This window comes from Saccostrea cucullata, unplaced genomic scaffold (assembly GCF_032062105.1).
Source record: "Saccostrea cucullata isolate Sc308-1 unplaced genomic scaffold, CSIRO_AGI_Scuc_v1 ctg14053, whole genome shotgun sequence".
NCBI lineage: Eukaryota > Metazoa > Mollusca > Bivalvia > Ostreida > Ostreidae > Saccostrea > Saccostrea cuccullata.
The window spans coordinates 1-15,279 of record NW_026919233.1 but is presented as its reverse complement, the minus strand read 5'-3'; the positions used below and the strand labels follow the sequence as shown (position 1 = coordinate 15,279).

The window sequence follows — 15,279 nt, the reverse complement described above, 5'->3', positions numbered from 1 at the left end:
TAATGACAGTGAAATGTCCAACTCGTATACGTATACGGCTGATTGTCTTCAACAGAGAATATAATAGATGAAAAAAAAAATAGCATACCCGTTTAATAAACCTTAACTCCAAATGAATTTCACATAATATTCACGATATTTGCTTCTCAACTCCATTGTACGTATCTTTGACATGCCGCTGTAGCCAAATTCTGTTTACACGACAGGATTAATTCCCAAGTTACATGCACTTGATGTACACATATGACGTCATCAGTGGTAGATTTTAATCAAAATGGCAGATACAACATAACAAAAATGAAAAAAGAAATATTTTTGTGAATGTTAACATGTTTCTATTCATTTTCTAGAGCTAAGTTACATATATCTACATACAAATAGCAGGAAAACTCCTTTTCTAAAATAAAGGTCATCTTGCCCACTATGACGTCATAATGTATTACTGATTAAGTCAATGTAGAAAATTCTGTATGCTTTCTTATTACCCCTGCGAGGAGATGATGATCTAATATTGGAAAGTTAAGCGCTAAGGATTGGGTACAATTTGAAGCTCTTCACCAGCGTAAAATATCGTCTCCATATGACTAAAAGAATTTGAAATGGGGCTAAAAACAACAATCTATCAAAAGGTTTGAAAGTCCGATGCAGTGTATTTTAAAATTTGCCAACTTCTTACGAGATGGATTTGGGATACATTTATAAATTAAATTTTTTCCTTAGTTAATATGAATACTTTTCAATTTGTAGACCTTCTTATATATACAAACCTTGACTGCAGTTTGAACCTATCCATCCTGTTTTACACCCATAGCTACACTCTCCATGTACATTATGACACACTTCCCTTTGGCAGTTAAAGCTGCAATGTCTGGAGCAGTTGTCTCCATACCATCCTACGTTGCACTCTATTGAAATAAATAAAGAAGAATAACCGATAAGGAATTAACAACAATTGGAGTTTTTGCAGCTTTAAACATGGTACAATTATATTTTAGAATAAAAAATATGAACAAAGAATTGTATGCAAATATTATTTTTGTTTTCGTAATGCTGTTTTAATATTTCTCACTCCTTTAAAGCTTAAATCAGACTTCCATTAAACAAATGTATCAAGTAAATAAGAATAAATTAATTTATTTTTATAATCTCCGATCCGCGAAAGGCTTTCTTTCATTCTGAACGTTATCATGATTATTAGTTTCTTGCTTTGCCTTTAAAATATTTTTTAAAGATGTGTCAAAATATTTATATAGAGGTATTAAAACATCTTTCTGAATGCAGTCGGTTTATTGACATACTTTCCGTACATGTGTTTCCCTGGTATCCGTCTTCACATTCTTCAGAACAAAATCCATTTTCATGGAAGCAGTTTTGACCTCGGCAATTGATATGACAGTTCTCTGAACAATTTTGGCCATACGTGCCTTTTAAACATGCTGTAAGAAACATGTATAACTATACATTGTATTTATTTATTGATAGAGAGAATATACTTACACTCAGGCAGAAGGTAGCACTTGTCATATATTTTTTTAATAACACATTACTTCGATATTTGCAAATTTGTTATTCACTTAGTTGCTTTAAAAATCGATTAATACTTACAATTATTGCAACGTTTTCCAATGTAGCCAGGTGCACAACTTTCACACTTCCCACTTGCCTTGTCACATGGTAAACTGTTAGTACAATGACTGCTGCATTTATGTATACAATTAGATCCAAACATTCCATCCTGACATGCTTAAAATAAGACAAATGACAAAGAAAGAAGAATTAGTCTGTGAATCAATTAACAATTACAGTTATCTTGATTTATCCATTTTCAAATTGATGACTTTAAATTTTAGACAATTACTTATGACCATTACCGCTCTAGGAGACAAAAGAAGAAAATATAAAAAAATATATTGTTCAATGATGAACCCTGAACCAGAGTTACTTTTACTTCGTTGAAAAACAAAATTTGAAAAGTCGTAAAATATATTAGACGAGAGACGTACGTTGATCACAACTGGGCATCATCCATCCTTCCTCGCATCCATGTTCGCATTCTCCACTAATATGATTACAGGAAGCACCACCACGGCAATGACCTGTACACCTTGATTTACACTCCATACCGTAAAATCCAGACATACAAGCTAATTGAAAATAACAATATCACATAAAGCTGTTTGTCTTACTACTATAAACTAGATTAATTTATTTTCTTATTTAAAATCAAGAATAACAAGACAAAGAAGTTATTCTTGACTTTCCAAAAAAAGGAATCGGTATATTTATAGTAAAGCATCAGCACAAGAAACACGTGGTTTGAAACGCTTTTCAAATTGCGTATATTAATTAAAATTTTCGACAACCTTTTACATATATTCCTTAATTATTAAATGACTTTTTAAAAAACCTATTTCTTGGTCTTATTCCTGTGTAGGAGATATTGAATCTTACTTTTGTTGCAAAACTCTCCGATCCAGCCAGCTGTACACTCAAGACAGGTTCCGTTTATTATATGACATCGTCCTTCCTGGCAGTGAGGAGGACATTCAAGATCACAGTTTTGACCATAAAATCCATCTTTTTGACAGCCTTGTAAAATATAAAAACATAGTTTGTAAAAAAGCATTCCCATAGTTTTATATCAATGTGTATTTTACTTTTGTATAGAAAATAGTTGTAAATGTATTTATTACCAGTTACAATTACTTCACATAACTCTGTTACGATGGTAGTCTCGTAACCGACAGGATATGATGTCTCATTTCGTTCGTTGTAAAATGTAACATATCGTCCATGAATGGTACATATATTGATAAAATCCAACGGAGGTAACTCTGGTCCGTCTTTGTAACACAGATAACTGTTCTGTATGTTTGTCGTGTTCGATGCATATAGAGAAAAACCCGCCAGTCTTCCTCTTTGACGATTATCTAAAATTATGTAAGGAATGCGTATAAATGTTCACATGTGCATTTACAGGTTGTAATTTGATATAATTGCAAAAAAAATCATGCATTCTATTCTGGTAATCCTAGTGCCTTTGCATTTCACTTACAGTAAATTTTAAACGATAATATTTTGAAAAAAAGAAATCATTTTTGATAATTACATATAGATCTCTTTTGATAAACATCATTTGAATTTGATAAGTGACTTTCATAAATCTAAACAAAATTTCTCTCAAGGAAATTCAAATCCTTTTAGCCCTTTTACTATGACCTTGAAATTGTTTTTTTGTAGGGAAACTAATAATATTTGACAAAGATAATTGTTTGGAAAGAATTAAAATTCTAAGGACAGTTTTGAAAGATATAGTCTCATAACTGCAAATACTTGATTAAAATCCGTTTGAACATATATTTGCAGTTATAAGAATATATCTTTCAAAAAAGTAATACATTCCTTATATCATATTGCATTCTTATAACGCACTGCCTTCTCTACAAAGTGTTGTCTTTCGTGTAAGCTACATATAACGGAAAACAAACATACATGTAACAGCTTCTGGTCAATGTGAGTGTGATTTTTTTTGTTTTCGAAAAGTTTTATTCTCTTAGAAATGCATATTGCAAATATTAAATAGATACCATTTTATATTGGCATTGCCAAAAGTTATTCGGTTGAGAAACAAGCGCGACATCTGGAATATTTCAACAAACGATATTTGTTTTGAAATGACGCAATGGTAGGCAAGAAGAGTTCATTATAAAAAATATCAATGTCGGACCCCAAACATAAGAATCAACTCCTTATGCTACGTTTACACTATGTTCCCGGCAGCCACGGCAATCACGTTTCAGGCCACCGTGGAAAAAACGGGACGGGCGTGAGAAAACTTGGGGCAACGGGATGGGCAAACGTAACTCATCGCGATTGCCGTGGATGCCGTGCCAGATTTTTAAACTGTCAAAAAATTTGCCACGGCGGCCACGTTGCAGATGTGAAACTTAGTAAGTCGTAGTAAAACGGAATAAACGCAACAAAACGCGACAGCACGTAATAGACCGTAACAGAACTTGGAGGCAGTCCGCAGTGGGACGGGAGAATGTATATTTCCATTCATCTCACGGTCCATTCACGTTTTGAGACGTTTTGCTGAGTTTAGTCCGCGTTCTGTCACGGCTAGTTCACGGTTGTTGTCCGTTTTATCACTTTCTGCTACGTTTCATCACGGTTCTCACGGCAAACTAGGGTGTATGGTAGCCGTTTCCTCGCGTTCAATCGCGGTTCGTCCCGGCATGTTACGGTTTATGGTCCCGGTGCGTTGCGTTCTACAACGGTCTGACACGGCGCACGCGCTCTGAGAGGAAGCATATAAAAGCCGGGCACTGCATATGGATCTCCGCCTTCTCATCCGTCTTATTCGTCTCATTCCTAGTTGCTGCACTCCTTTCTTCCCTCTCTGTAACTGCTGCTGGTTCTCTTCATTTTGACGAAGTGATTTTAGGTATGCACCCAGCAAACACGCGAAAATAAAATCTTCGTCTTGGGAATTCATGATGTTTTATCTTCGAATGGTCATGATACAAAGAATGTTTCTGGTTAGGAGACCTTCTCTGGTACAAACGTGATCCATAGTTTCCCGGCGTCCATTTTCATACGTAGAAAGACTTGACAGAATGTGAGAAACGTATAAGAAATTCATAAGAACGCGAGAAACGAGAGGGGACCTATCAGAACGTAAGAGGCCTGGGGGAACGTGCTGGCATACGTGGCAGAACTGTAGTGCGCCGTGGAGCCTCCGGCACTCCACGGCAACTTCTTCCTACGGCCCATCACGGATTCCGTAGAAGACCGCAAAAGAACTTGTCAAGACTTGGATATAGAGGGGAAAATAACCAAAATCTCACGGCGCACTACGTTTCGGGCAAACGGGGCTGCCATGGCTGCCGGGAACATAGTGTAAACGTAGCATTACTCCGCGAATCTAGAGCATGCTATATTCTCTTTTCACATTGCCATTGAGGTGACTTTTGGCATTTATTGTTTATTGCTACAAAAAATATTGCACGTTTACGATGTACGAGGGTTGTCCCATAAAATCGTGGACAAAGCGTTTTTCTCGAAAATTATTGGGCGTACTTAGCTGAAATTTTCAGTAAATGTTTATTCATCATATTTAAGTGAATCATATTGTTTTTGATAATATATATTTAAAAATAAAGATTTTATTCTGCTTGAATGTGCACAAGGTACGGTCTTACGGCGCACGAAAAAATAGCAAGGTTATGTTAGAGAAGAGATAAGAATTAGTTCATAATAAAAGTTTTCAATACATAAGATTAGGATGAAATTTATCCTAATTCCATTCCTTAATCAATTCTGTCGTCTTTTTAAAAATTTCAAGGCATTTGGTTAATTTTTGGCAGTTTTCTGAACATTCGAAATGGGAAAGTAGTTAACACAACACACGAAAATTGGCGACTTTTCATGACGTTACGGCGCAACAGAGAGCAGTTCAGATAGATTAGGATGTTGTAATGACGCCTTAAGAGACTTTAAATGAATACAGAAGAAAGAAAATATGAAAAATATCACCAGATCTTTAGTATATAAATGAAATGAAAGTTTTCTTAGTGAAGTCTTCGTGGTCGAGTCCCCAGATAGTACAAAACATATGGACAGACTGCCATTTGTAATAGCAAAGGACGCTGTCACTGTCGACCGTCGATGTGAAATTCTCTTTTAGTTGAATTATGGTGAGAATACTGTCTGTAACTTGCTAATAAATATTCAGAAGATCGCATGAGTGTGCAACATTAGTTTCTTAACTGGATATAGATACTAAAATTTCTAAATTTAAGTTAGGCGTATCCAACTTTAAGTTAAGCAAAGATGAAACGTGACGCTGTTTTAGACACTTTGACGTTATCATCCGTGCGCCGTAGGGCGATACAGTATATAACATAAAATATCACAATTTGTTTACCTATGCATATATCTATTTGAAATTTGCTATGTATATTCATAATTCATCTACTAAAAAGTGGTAAAAATTTCAGAACGCAGTGATGATTATTTTTCAAACTAGACAACTTGTCCACGATTTTACGGGACAACCCTCGTACAGTCAGTAAAACATGAGAATTATATTTGCAAAAATGTATGTAGTATCTTTTATTTCAGGTTTACTGTAACATATTGAGTCTACGTAAATGAAGTAGATACTAAGTAATCAACTAGATTATTATTTCGAATTAAAATGAATATTTTAAAATTAACCCTTAGGGGAAAATTGTTTACTAAAGGGTGTATCCAGACTATATTTTAAATATACATGTTCTTAATGTATTTTTGAGTGAGTATTTGCGAAAATCAATTTCTAGAGACAATATTTAAATCTAGACTCTCTAGGGCTTCCATCATACACAAGCAACACGTGTTTCAATATATTAATTTTTTTTTATCGTAATCTGAAAAATGAGAAAAATTAATTGACAGTTATGAATAATAAGGACTTTTATCTTCTTAAGAATTCTTTTTAAATAACATTGATTAGAACTCGAAACAGATATTATTTAGTATTTCTTTGATACAATCGCTACCTACAGTATTGCTGTCCGTAGTATTTAAACTGGATCCTAATACTGTATATACTCTTGGTGTCTCCGAGGTCTACTCTCCACCACACTATCTTGATCGGGTAAGAGGAACCAATGGATTGAGGTCTCATACATGTACTGATGTCTCCATCAACTGCGTTGTTTGCTGCATACAAGTAGCAATTTTTTGGAGAACATAACCAAGTTGTACTTTGTGTAGAATTCTTACCTTCTGATAAATTATCTACAAGATACAGAAATATTTAATCTAATGCAGTTTAAAGAAGATCTATAATAGAAATGTTCGTGCAAGAAAAAAGGCCTTTATTCATTTTTGTAATTATTTAAGCATTTATTACAGGAATCCATGCTCTTATTCAATTCATTTTATACATTTAACGAGGCCGAGTCTAATTATTTCTGCCTTAGGGATTTTGATAATTTTTCGTTAATTAATTTTTACTGTTATATTTATTGTTTTCAGATTAAAAAATCGAATGCTTACCAATCCGATTTCTTTAGAGGTCATCTCAAAAGATGTCATATTTTACTATTGGACCCAATGGGAATTTGTCAGAAAAGCGCCAAATGATCACATTTTTCACATATTTTTAGTATTTCTGCCCTAGAGATTTCTTTCTCAGTTAAGGAGATGAAAGTTATTTTAAAGAGTCACCAAATTGTGAAATTTAATAAAAGTTGACCATCTAGATTGATCACGGTCTTAATTACAAAATTTATTTTTTCGATGTCCAATACCTCTAAAATTGCCATACTCTGGTATAAGTACATATTGGTGCAAATGAATTATTGGCGCATATAATCTTTTTTGGTACAAAATATAAATTGCTGCTATGTTTCTTCTGATGTTCTGTCGTGAATTATTAGTTAAATATCCTTGGACGTTTACAAATATATAAGGGAGTCATATTATGCCATTCTTCAGCGTCATACATTGCTTACAAAATCGAAAAACAGTGACGTCGTTAGAGCCATTTCAGCGTTTTTTCCCAAATAATGTCGTAAAATCACATTTTCAGACCAGTAAGCGTTTAAGATAATGTTGATTTTATATTAAAATCATAATATTTTGAAAAGGTGTACTGTCGCACTTATGACATCGAGAAATCAAAAAGCTGCGCAAAAGTCATGCGCACTCGAATTAGACTCGGCCTCGTTAAAAATGTACGAGAATATAATAATAGCTATTCACTTAGCCCCAGACGAGAAATCGATACGTTAAACAAATTTATCACATATTTTCCCCTTTATCCCGTTGATATAGCTCATGTGATATCGTTTTCGTATCAACACTATGTATTCATACGCCGCGTGACGTAATGTAAATAAACAAATACATGTGCATAATGGAGAGAATGACTAAATTTGTCAAATTTTACTTTATTTGATATATCTTATCCAATTTTCATTCAGGAATGAAAAAATAAGTGCAGAAATACTTTCTTTCTTTTGTTTTTGAAGAACGAACTATTTCATACAGCGTAATAATATTTATTACGTTATTTGGTCCGAGGTAACCGAAAGGGAACTTTGAATTAGAAATAAAGACAAAATACACATCTATAGTGAACAAAAATATGTGATAAAAAGAATCTCCCATGGTTTGTGGTTTGATATGATTTTTATCCAACGAGTTGTGTGTTTTCTATCCCCGAGCCTTGACAAACATGGGAGATCCTATATTTATAGCGTGCAGCAAAAATGGATCTTTTGAACTACATTGCAAAACATGCTTTGTTCAAAAACTGCTCTCCTGACTTGACGATGTTTAACATTTTCCATTCCGTTTATTTGCATAAGGTTATCTTTTAAACACCCATTCTCAATATAAGGGCACAAATGACTCTCCGAATTTTTAAAAAATGAAGTTCAAGATAACAAATTTTTCTATCAATTACCTTTGAAAGAAAGTATCTGAAGATTTTGTTTCCAGATTTTTTTTTTCATCAAATTTTAATACATGGAATAATGACAAGACGGTAAATTAGAGGGTGATTTTATTCAAAAATATAGCTTGAAATGTACGTTACTCTTTCTTCAATGTCCAAAAAGATATATAAAAAAAATGTAGTCATTAAAATCACAATTGGAATATCTCATCTTAACACCAGCACATCCTACCAACTCTGTCAGCAACATATTTTCTCGGCATACGAACGTGCGTTTGATATTTTCTTTCAAAAAACAAAGGTTACTTTTTGATCCAGATGTATAAAAACATTTTTTAGATATATGCTTTAAATTCTTCTCTCTGTTTTGTTCAGAGCGATCAGTTTGGAACCTTGTCATTTTCTATAGATACTGGAACTTAACATGTACATGTAGTAAAACTCAATTTTGTAGTCACTGTCTTTTTTAACATATATCCATGCCGATTTAGAAAACTACGTAAATATAACGTACATTTCAAGATATATTTATGTTTAATAAAAGGCTTAAAATTCATCTAAAAATTAATCGCTTTGTTTCAGTTTATTCCAGAAATGATTCTCTATGTAATCACATTGTGTTATATAATATGTCACAATCACCACTATAAAGACACGATTGCCTCAGAATATGAGTAGGTAAGGTACATTTCAAGCTTGTAATGATATGTAAATTAGCAATAAGAAAATATTGAAAAAAAAGCAATTATTGACATAAAAATCATTTCAATGAAGCGTTTTAACGCAGTAATATAAGAAATCATAATGCAACAAATGAGGTTATTTGTCATCAAATACATGAATGTCACGTCACTTCGGTAACCTTCATTTCACATATTACTGGGGAGTCCCCCCCCCCCACCTTAGTTCATTACCATTCTTTTGTGCTGTTTCGCTGAAATTGACAACGGCCGTAGTCTAGTTACTTCTACCTGTGTGCAAGGGTACAGACAAAAAAAAATAAGAGTCAGACGTATTTTCCTATGATCTAACAAATGCTCATGTTTGGCCATTGAAACTTAACATAAATCTATTCCGAATATATCCATCGACAGTCTTGTTAACAATTTCATTTAGTATGTTGCAACATCGTTTGTCAAAACACAAACATACGTGCTTTTCAGCAGATCTGGAAAAATATAACCCAACATGCAATGATTCAAACAAAATTGAGTATTGTGTGCCTTTCAGTATTTGAAATGTACGTGACCGTCTTGGGTTCTGGGTTTATTTGTTTTGTTTCTTTTTTCTTTTTTTTTGTTGTTGTTTTTTTTACCAATTATAAGCCTATGCATACCTGTTTTAAATTATCAACAACAATTAAATTAATATTGACGAAAAATCGCATATTAAAAGTGAACAAATTGCAAAAAGGTTGCCAAAGATGAAATTAAGACACTTAGAAATAAATTTTCTAGCATGTGGTAACAGTCTACCACATTTACGAGGGGTACATTAAGATGGATTTATGTGGTCATTGTCAAATGGATTGTAACGATAATTTTGTTTCGCTCGTGTAAACGCAATTCATTGACTAAATAAAAAAAAATATCAGTTAGAAATACGCAAAATGTATGTTACCACACATTTAAACAATGCCATTTAAACAATGTAGAAATATTTTTTTTAAATCGTTTGTACGATTTAATAAATCGTTTGTACAATTTAATAAATCGTTTGTACGATTTAGTAAATCGTTTGTACGATTTAATAAATCGTTTGTACGATTTAGTAAATCGTTTGTACGATTTAATAAATCGTTTGTACGATTTAATAAATCGTTTGTACAATTTAGTAAATCGTTTGTACAATTTAGTAAATCGTTTGTACAATTTAATAAATCGTTTGTACGATTTACTAAATTAAATCGTACAAACGATTTATTAAATCGTACAAACGATTTAGTAAATCGTACAAACGATTTGTTAAATCGTACAAAAAGATTTAGTAAATCGTACAAACGATTTAGTAAATCGTACAAACGATTTAATAAAAAATTTCTACATTGTTAAAATGGCACGAATACGCCGTCGTACGTAACGTACATTTCAAATATAAAAATTAATTCTCTTCCACAAGCGTACGTTAGACACGCAATATATTGATACTATTTGAACTTGCATATCATAAGAAATGCATCATACAGGTTTCGTATTCAGAAATATACCAGGTATCAAAATAATATTACATACAATTGACCTTAATATATTTTTTTCCTCAGCAGAAACGTTTCTGTTCATTAATTTTGGGATTTAGGCGACCTCCAACCTTTGAAACTTTCCTTTGTGTATACATTCGAGTGTGTGAAAGTATGAGAATACATGAAAATTCGTGCGAGATTCACTTAATTCGAATTTCATTGTAACGTACATTTCAGTCACGTACATTTCAAATGATCACTTTTCATGTAAAAAATAATTTTTAATTGTGTTAAGCAAAACGTCTTTGCCAGTTTACAGGGTACAAGGGGTTGCTAATTCAGACTCGTCTCATATTTTCTACTTAATATATATTCTTAATGGAAGAATATAGGTAACGTTCATATCTCTAAGATTGAAAATGTCTTTCATTCCGTAAACATATTTATAAAAGTTACTCAAATTGTTCAATTTCATGTTACATTATCTAAGTAGGAGTAATTAATCCTTTGAAATTTCAAATTTAGCCCATCAATAAATAAAGGAGAACAAAACTATCAGGTGTATAATCTTTGTGTTTGCTTGTAATGTGGTTGAAATAGAATTAAGCGACAGGAACATTGCACAATAAAAATGATTTATTATCACAAAAAAAAATGTATTTATTATTATGAAAAGAAATATATACTGACACGCAAAAGAAACGCAACACCTTACTTTAGGGGGAAATAATTATGTAAAGCAAAGCATTTTGTATCTTAAAATTATGAATATCTTCAATTCGATAATATCGATAATTTCAGAGTTGAACGATTTCCATACCATAACCGGAAGTCAAGTTTGAGTCTGCTTAACAGAAATAAAAAATTGCATGTTTTACAAAACATTTGGCAATATTATGGAGTTTTAAGGGTTTTTTCCTGTTCATCATAAGTAATGCAGCAATATTTCAAGAAATAAACTCTCCTTTCGTTTCCTGTAACGATGATAAGGCTGCTTGAAAATGACTTATCTACGGATTTCCATTGCTCCAGCTGGAAAATTTTAGTTTAAAGGTGATGGAGAGTTGCTGATCCAAAATTTCATTACATTACGCCTCAACAGGGTCTTGCGTATCATATGCATGAAGGACAGTCCTTGTACCGTAAGTCCAAGGGTGGTTACAATGCTCTTAGTTAGAGAAAATTCGACCTAATCATCTAAAAAACGGGCATTTAAAAATGCCAAAAAATAATTCCTTCTCTCAGATCTCGATATTAATGAACCTACTATATCGTAGAAATTAAGGACGTTCGATCCTGATATTTTGAGCGTATTTCGCGCAGGTCCTTTATTCATAAAATTAAGCATCATTTTTAGGTTCCAACAATAAAACTGAATTCTACAATGCAAATTAAACTATATTCAATGAAAAAAACCGCGATTAAATTCCATTCAAGTAGAATTAAGCTAGGGACTATATTTTGTGGCGGAAGGTTTTTTAGACGAAAATGATCAGTTTTTTCCATTTGAACTATAACAGTACTGTTAATTTTGGATGCCTATTTTTCCATGCTGGTTGCACACAAAGCTGTTTTTTGCAGTGAAATATGTTATGCTTGCTCTATAATATCTATTAAATTATTTCTTATAAATTCTATCAACAAAGTGTGACAAATATAGTAAATATATTCTGAAAATCCGGGAAAAAAATTGAGCCAACTTTAACGTAAAATTCACACGTTTTTAGTAATATCTGAAAATGTACATCATATATCCCCATTTCTGATGTTCTTTTCTAAATATTCAAGATAACTTTGACCTATTTGCTTAAAATAAGAAAAAGTTTAAGACTTTAAAATAATTTTCTTGCTTATTATATTTTCAATGCAGGATTAATAACATTTTATTAGTGCAGAAAGGTCAAACAATTGATTATGCGAAGCAATTTGAAACTTTTTCTTAGTCACAATTTTTAAGTGTCTTTTTTTAAACAGACTTGGAGTTCATTTTGTTTCATGCTTTAATTGGATAAAAATATTGAAGGGAAAACGTCGAAGATGTAATTTTTAATTAAGACACAAATTTCAGTGCAGAAAGGTCATATTAAATGTACTGTAGCGCTAAAAGAAGCATATTGACCCCCATTTTTGGATTTGAATTTCAATTAAGCTATGCATGTAGAAACAAAAAATATACTTGGCAAAAAAACTTTAAGACTTTAAATATCAGGATCGAACGTCGTTAAGATGCAATTGTTGTTTAGGGTAGTCTTGCACGTTTTACTTGAATTGCTGGGAGGGGGGTGTTTTAACTGTAATATTTTACTTAAAGTAAACAGATAAACATTAAACATTTTTATCAAATCTCTGATGTTTTGAAAAGTGAGTTAAGCCTTACTTTATTCGCTTTTGAAAATCATAGATAAAAAAATCAAACATATGTAGAGTACTGCTTGTTGCGTTTCTTTTGCGTGTCAGTATATATGATACTTATCACAAAAATTTTACTTGCGAATCAAAACTATATATTACACAGAGGGGATTGCATAACATTTGCCTCGGCGACAGTAACGTACATTTCAAATAGGCTACTATATTTGAATTTGGAACTCCTTAAATACCCTTTCAGATCGATAATTATATGAATTCTTATTCATTGGTATATGACTATTTATAATGTTGATTTAAAAATTACAGCAGTGGTATTTCTTTTAAATGAAAATGAGGCGACATTATTTGAGCCCTTATATTGAGAATGGGTGAAAAATGTCAGAGTAAAATCTGACTAGGATAAAAGTACAACACACCCCTACTAATGTGTTCGGAACCTTTTATTTTTCGGTGTTCTGCAAATTATAAAACCCGATGAGTTCAGAGTAGCTCTGGCAGTGGCTCTGGCGAGAGTTAGCGAGACTTCAGCGAGATAGGGTAAATTATTCACGGAAATGTGGCTAGGAAGTGACTAGCACGTGGAGGCATGGTAAACAGAAAAGCTATGTTGCGTTTCAGTTTTCACCACCCTAGAATCAGCTGATAATATATGTAGAAATGTACTTCAATCAATCGATCTCTTTTATATTCATTCAAACTTACATAAGTATTCTCTATAATACAATTTTCTGCAGTCATGAATTAAAATTTCTTTTTGGACAAATATTTCTTGCATGGGAACCGGGACTATATTTTTTGGCGTCAGATTAGCAAATGAGGCACCAGCATGATTTTAACTGACCAATCAGCTGAATGAGTATTGCATTATGGGTTACTACGAATACTACGGGAATTTTACGCTTGAAAAAAGGAAACTCTTATGTTAAATGAAAAGCATTTCTAAAAATATTATTTTCATGCTTATAATGACAAACAATTCATTTGTTAAGTAAACGGCGGAAGTCTAGGTTTCTGAAAGTCATACTGCAAAAGCGATTTGCGTCTGTATTAATTTCTTTGTTGTACTATCGGTGAATACAATTGCCAGGTGAATTCCCTGACCGAACATGTGATCACGAACGTAAACAAAACCATTGAAGCGCTGGTGTTCTAAACTAGACACAAACTACATTTTATTAAACATTTTTTCCATTTGACAACAAATTAAAAACGCCCCTAACACCTTCCATAGTTTCTTATCTTTGTATTTTTTTCGGAAGAACATTTTTTTTTTATTTTGCAGTCCATTAACATGATCGTAGATTGACCTTCAGGAGCTACGTGTTCGAAGTAAAACGTAAACAAAAAAAACAAAAAAAAAAAGCATTTTTTCTGTCTGTTAAGTCATCATGTTTACTTAAACATATCTTCTAGGGAAAAAAAGAAAGAAAGAAACGAATCTAATTTTTGCATAAATACTGAATATCAAATATTAGCCTTTCAATAAAAGACAAGTAAAATTTATGCAAAGCATCAAATCGGCCGCAAACAAAATTTCGCATTTTAAAAAAATTACTTCACAATATTTAAAAGTGTCCATGAAGGAAAGAACGTCAAGATATTCAAAGGTTAAATTGTTGGATCATTTTTATTTCCGGCTGTCTTAAAAGCAAAATAAATATATTTTTTAGATACATATAAAATAAATAGACATTTATTGTATTTGCTCATAAATAGATTCAACGATGTAAAAAAAAGGCAATGATAAGAATTTATTGTCATAAAAGTGAAGAAGTAGGTCTCTCAAAATAAACCACGTGCTGATTCCCTGGATTTTGGTCATGTGATAAGCCTATTGTTTCTGAGTAGGATATGCTGGTGCAAAATGTAGAAAAAAATATCTTTTTGTCATTTGCAGCTGTAGAGCATATTCAAAACAATTTTCACTAGTTGAAAAAACTTTAAATTTTAATATACCATGTGCATTTTTGCTACTTCATTACTATAAGGAAAACTAGAGCAAAGCTCGTTGCAAAGCAACGAGTGGGTCTTCCTTCTTAGCGATAAGCAGAAAGTGAAATGTTTCAATTGTCAACTTTGCTACCATTCTTTATTTCTTTGACTCAAATAGCAAAAACCTTTCCGGGTTAGAATAGGTCCTCAGTACCCTCTTGCTTGTCGTAAAAGGTGACTAAATGGGGCGGTTCTTCGGATGAGACCTTATAAACCTAGGCCCCGTGTCACAGCAGGTGTTGCACAATAAAGATCCCTCCCTGCTCAAAGGCCATAAGTGCCAAGC

General features: G+C 32.6%; 1 protein-coding gene across 1 annotated transcript; it reads right to left on the bottom strand.

Moving 5' to 3' along the window:
• Positions 1-739: 739 nt before the first annotated feature.
• On the bottom strand, positions 740-6,786 carry LOC134282892 (multiple epidermal growth factor-like domains protein 10; the record flags this gene model as incomplete). Its single annotated transcript, XM_062765307.1, has 7 exons — positions 740-905; positions 1,299-1,436; positions 1,606-1,743; positions 2,004-2,144; positions 2,452-2,589; positions 2,694-2,930; positions 6,550-6,786. Coding segments are annotated over 7 exons (1,181 nt in total), but the record flags the coding sequence as incomplete, so codon positions are not given.
• Positions 6,787-15,279: the final 8,493 nt, after the last annotated feature.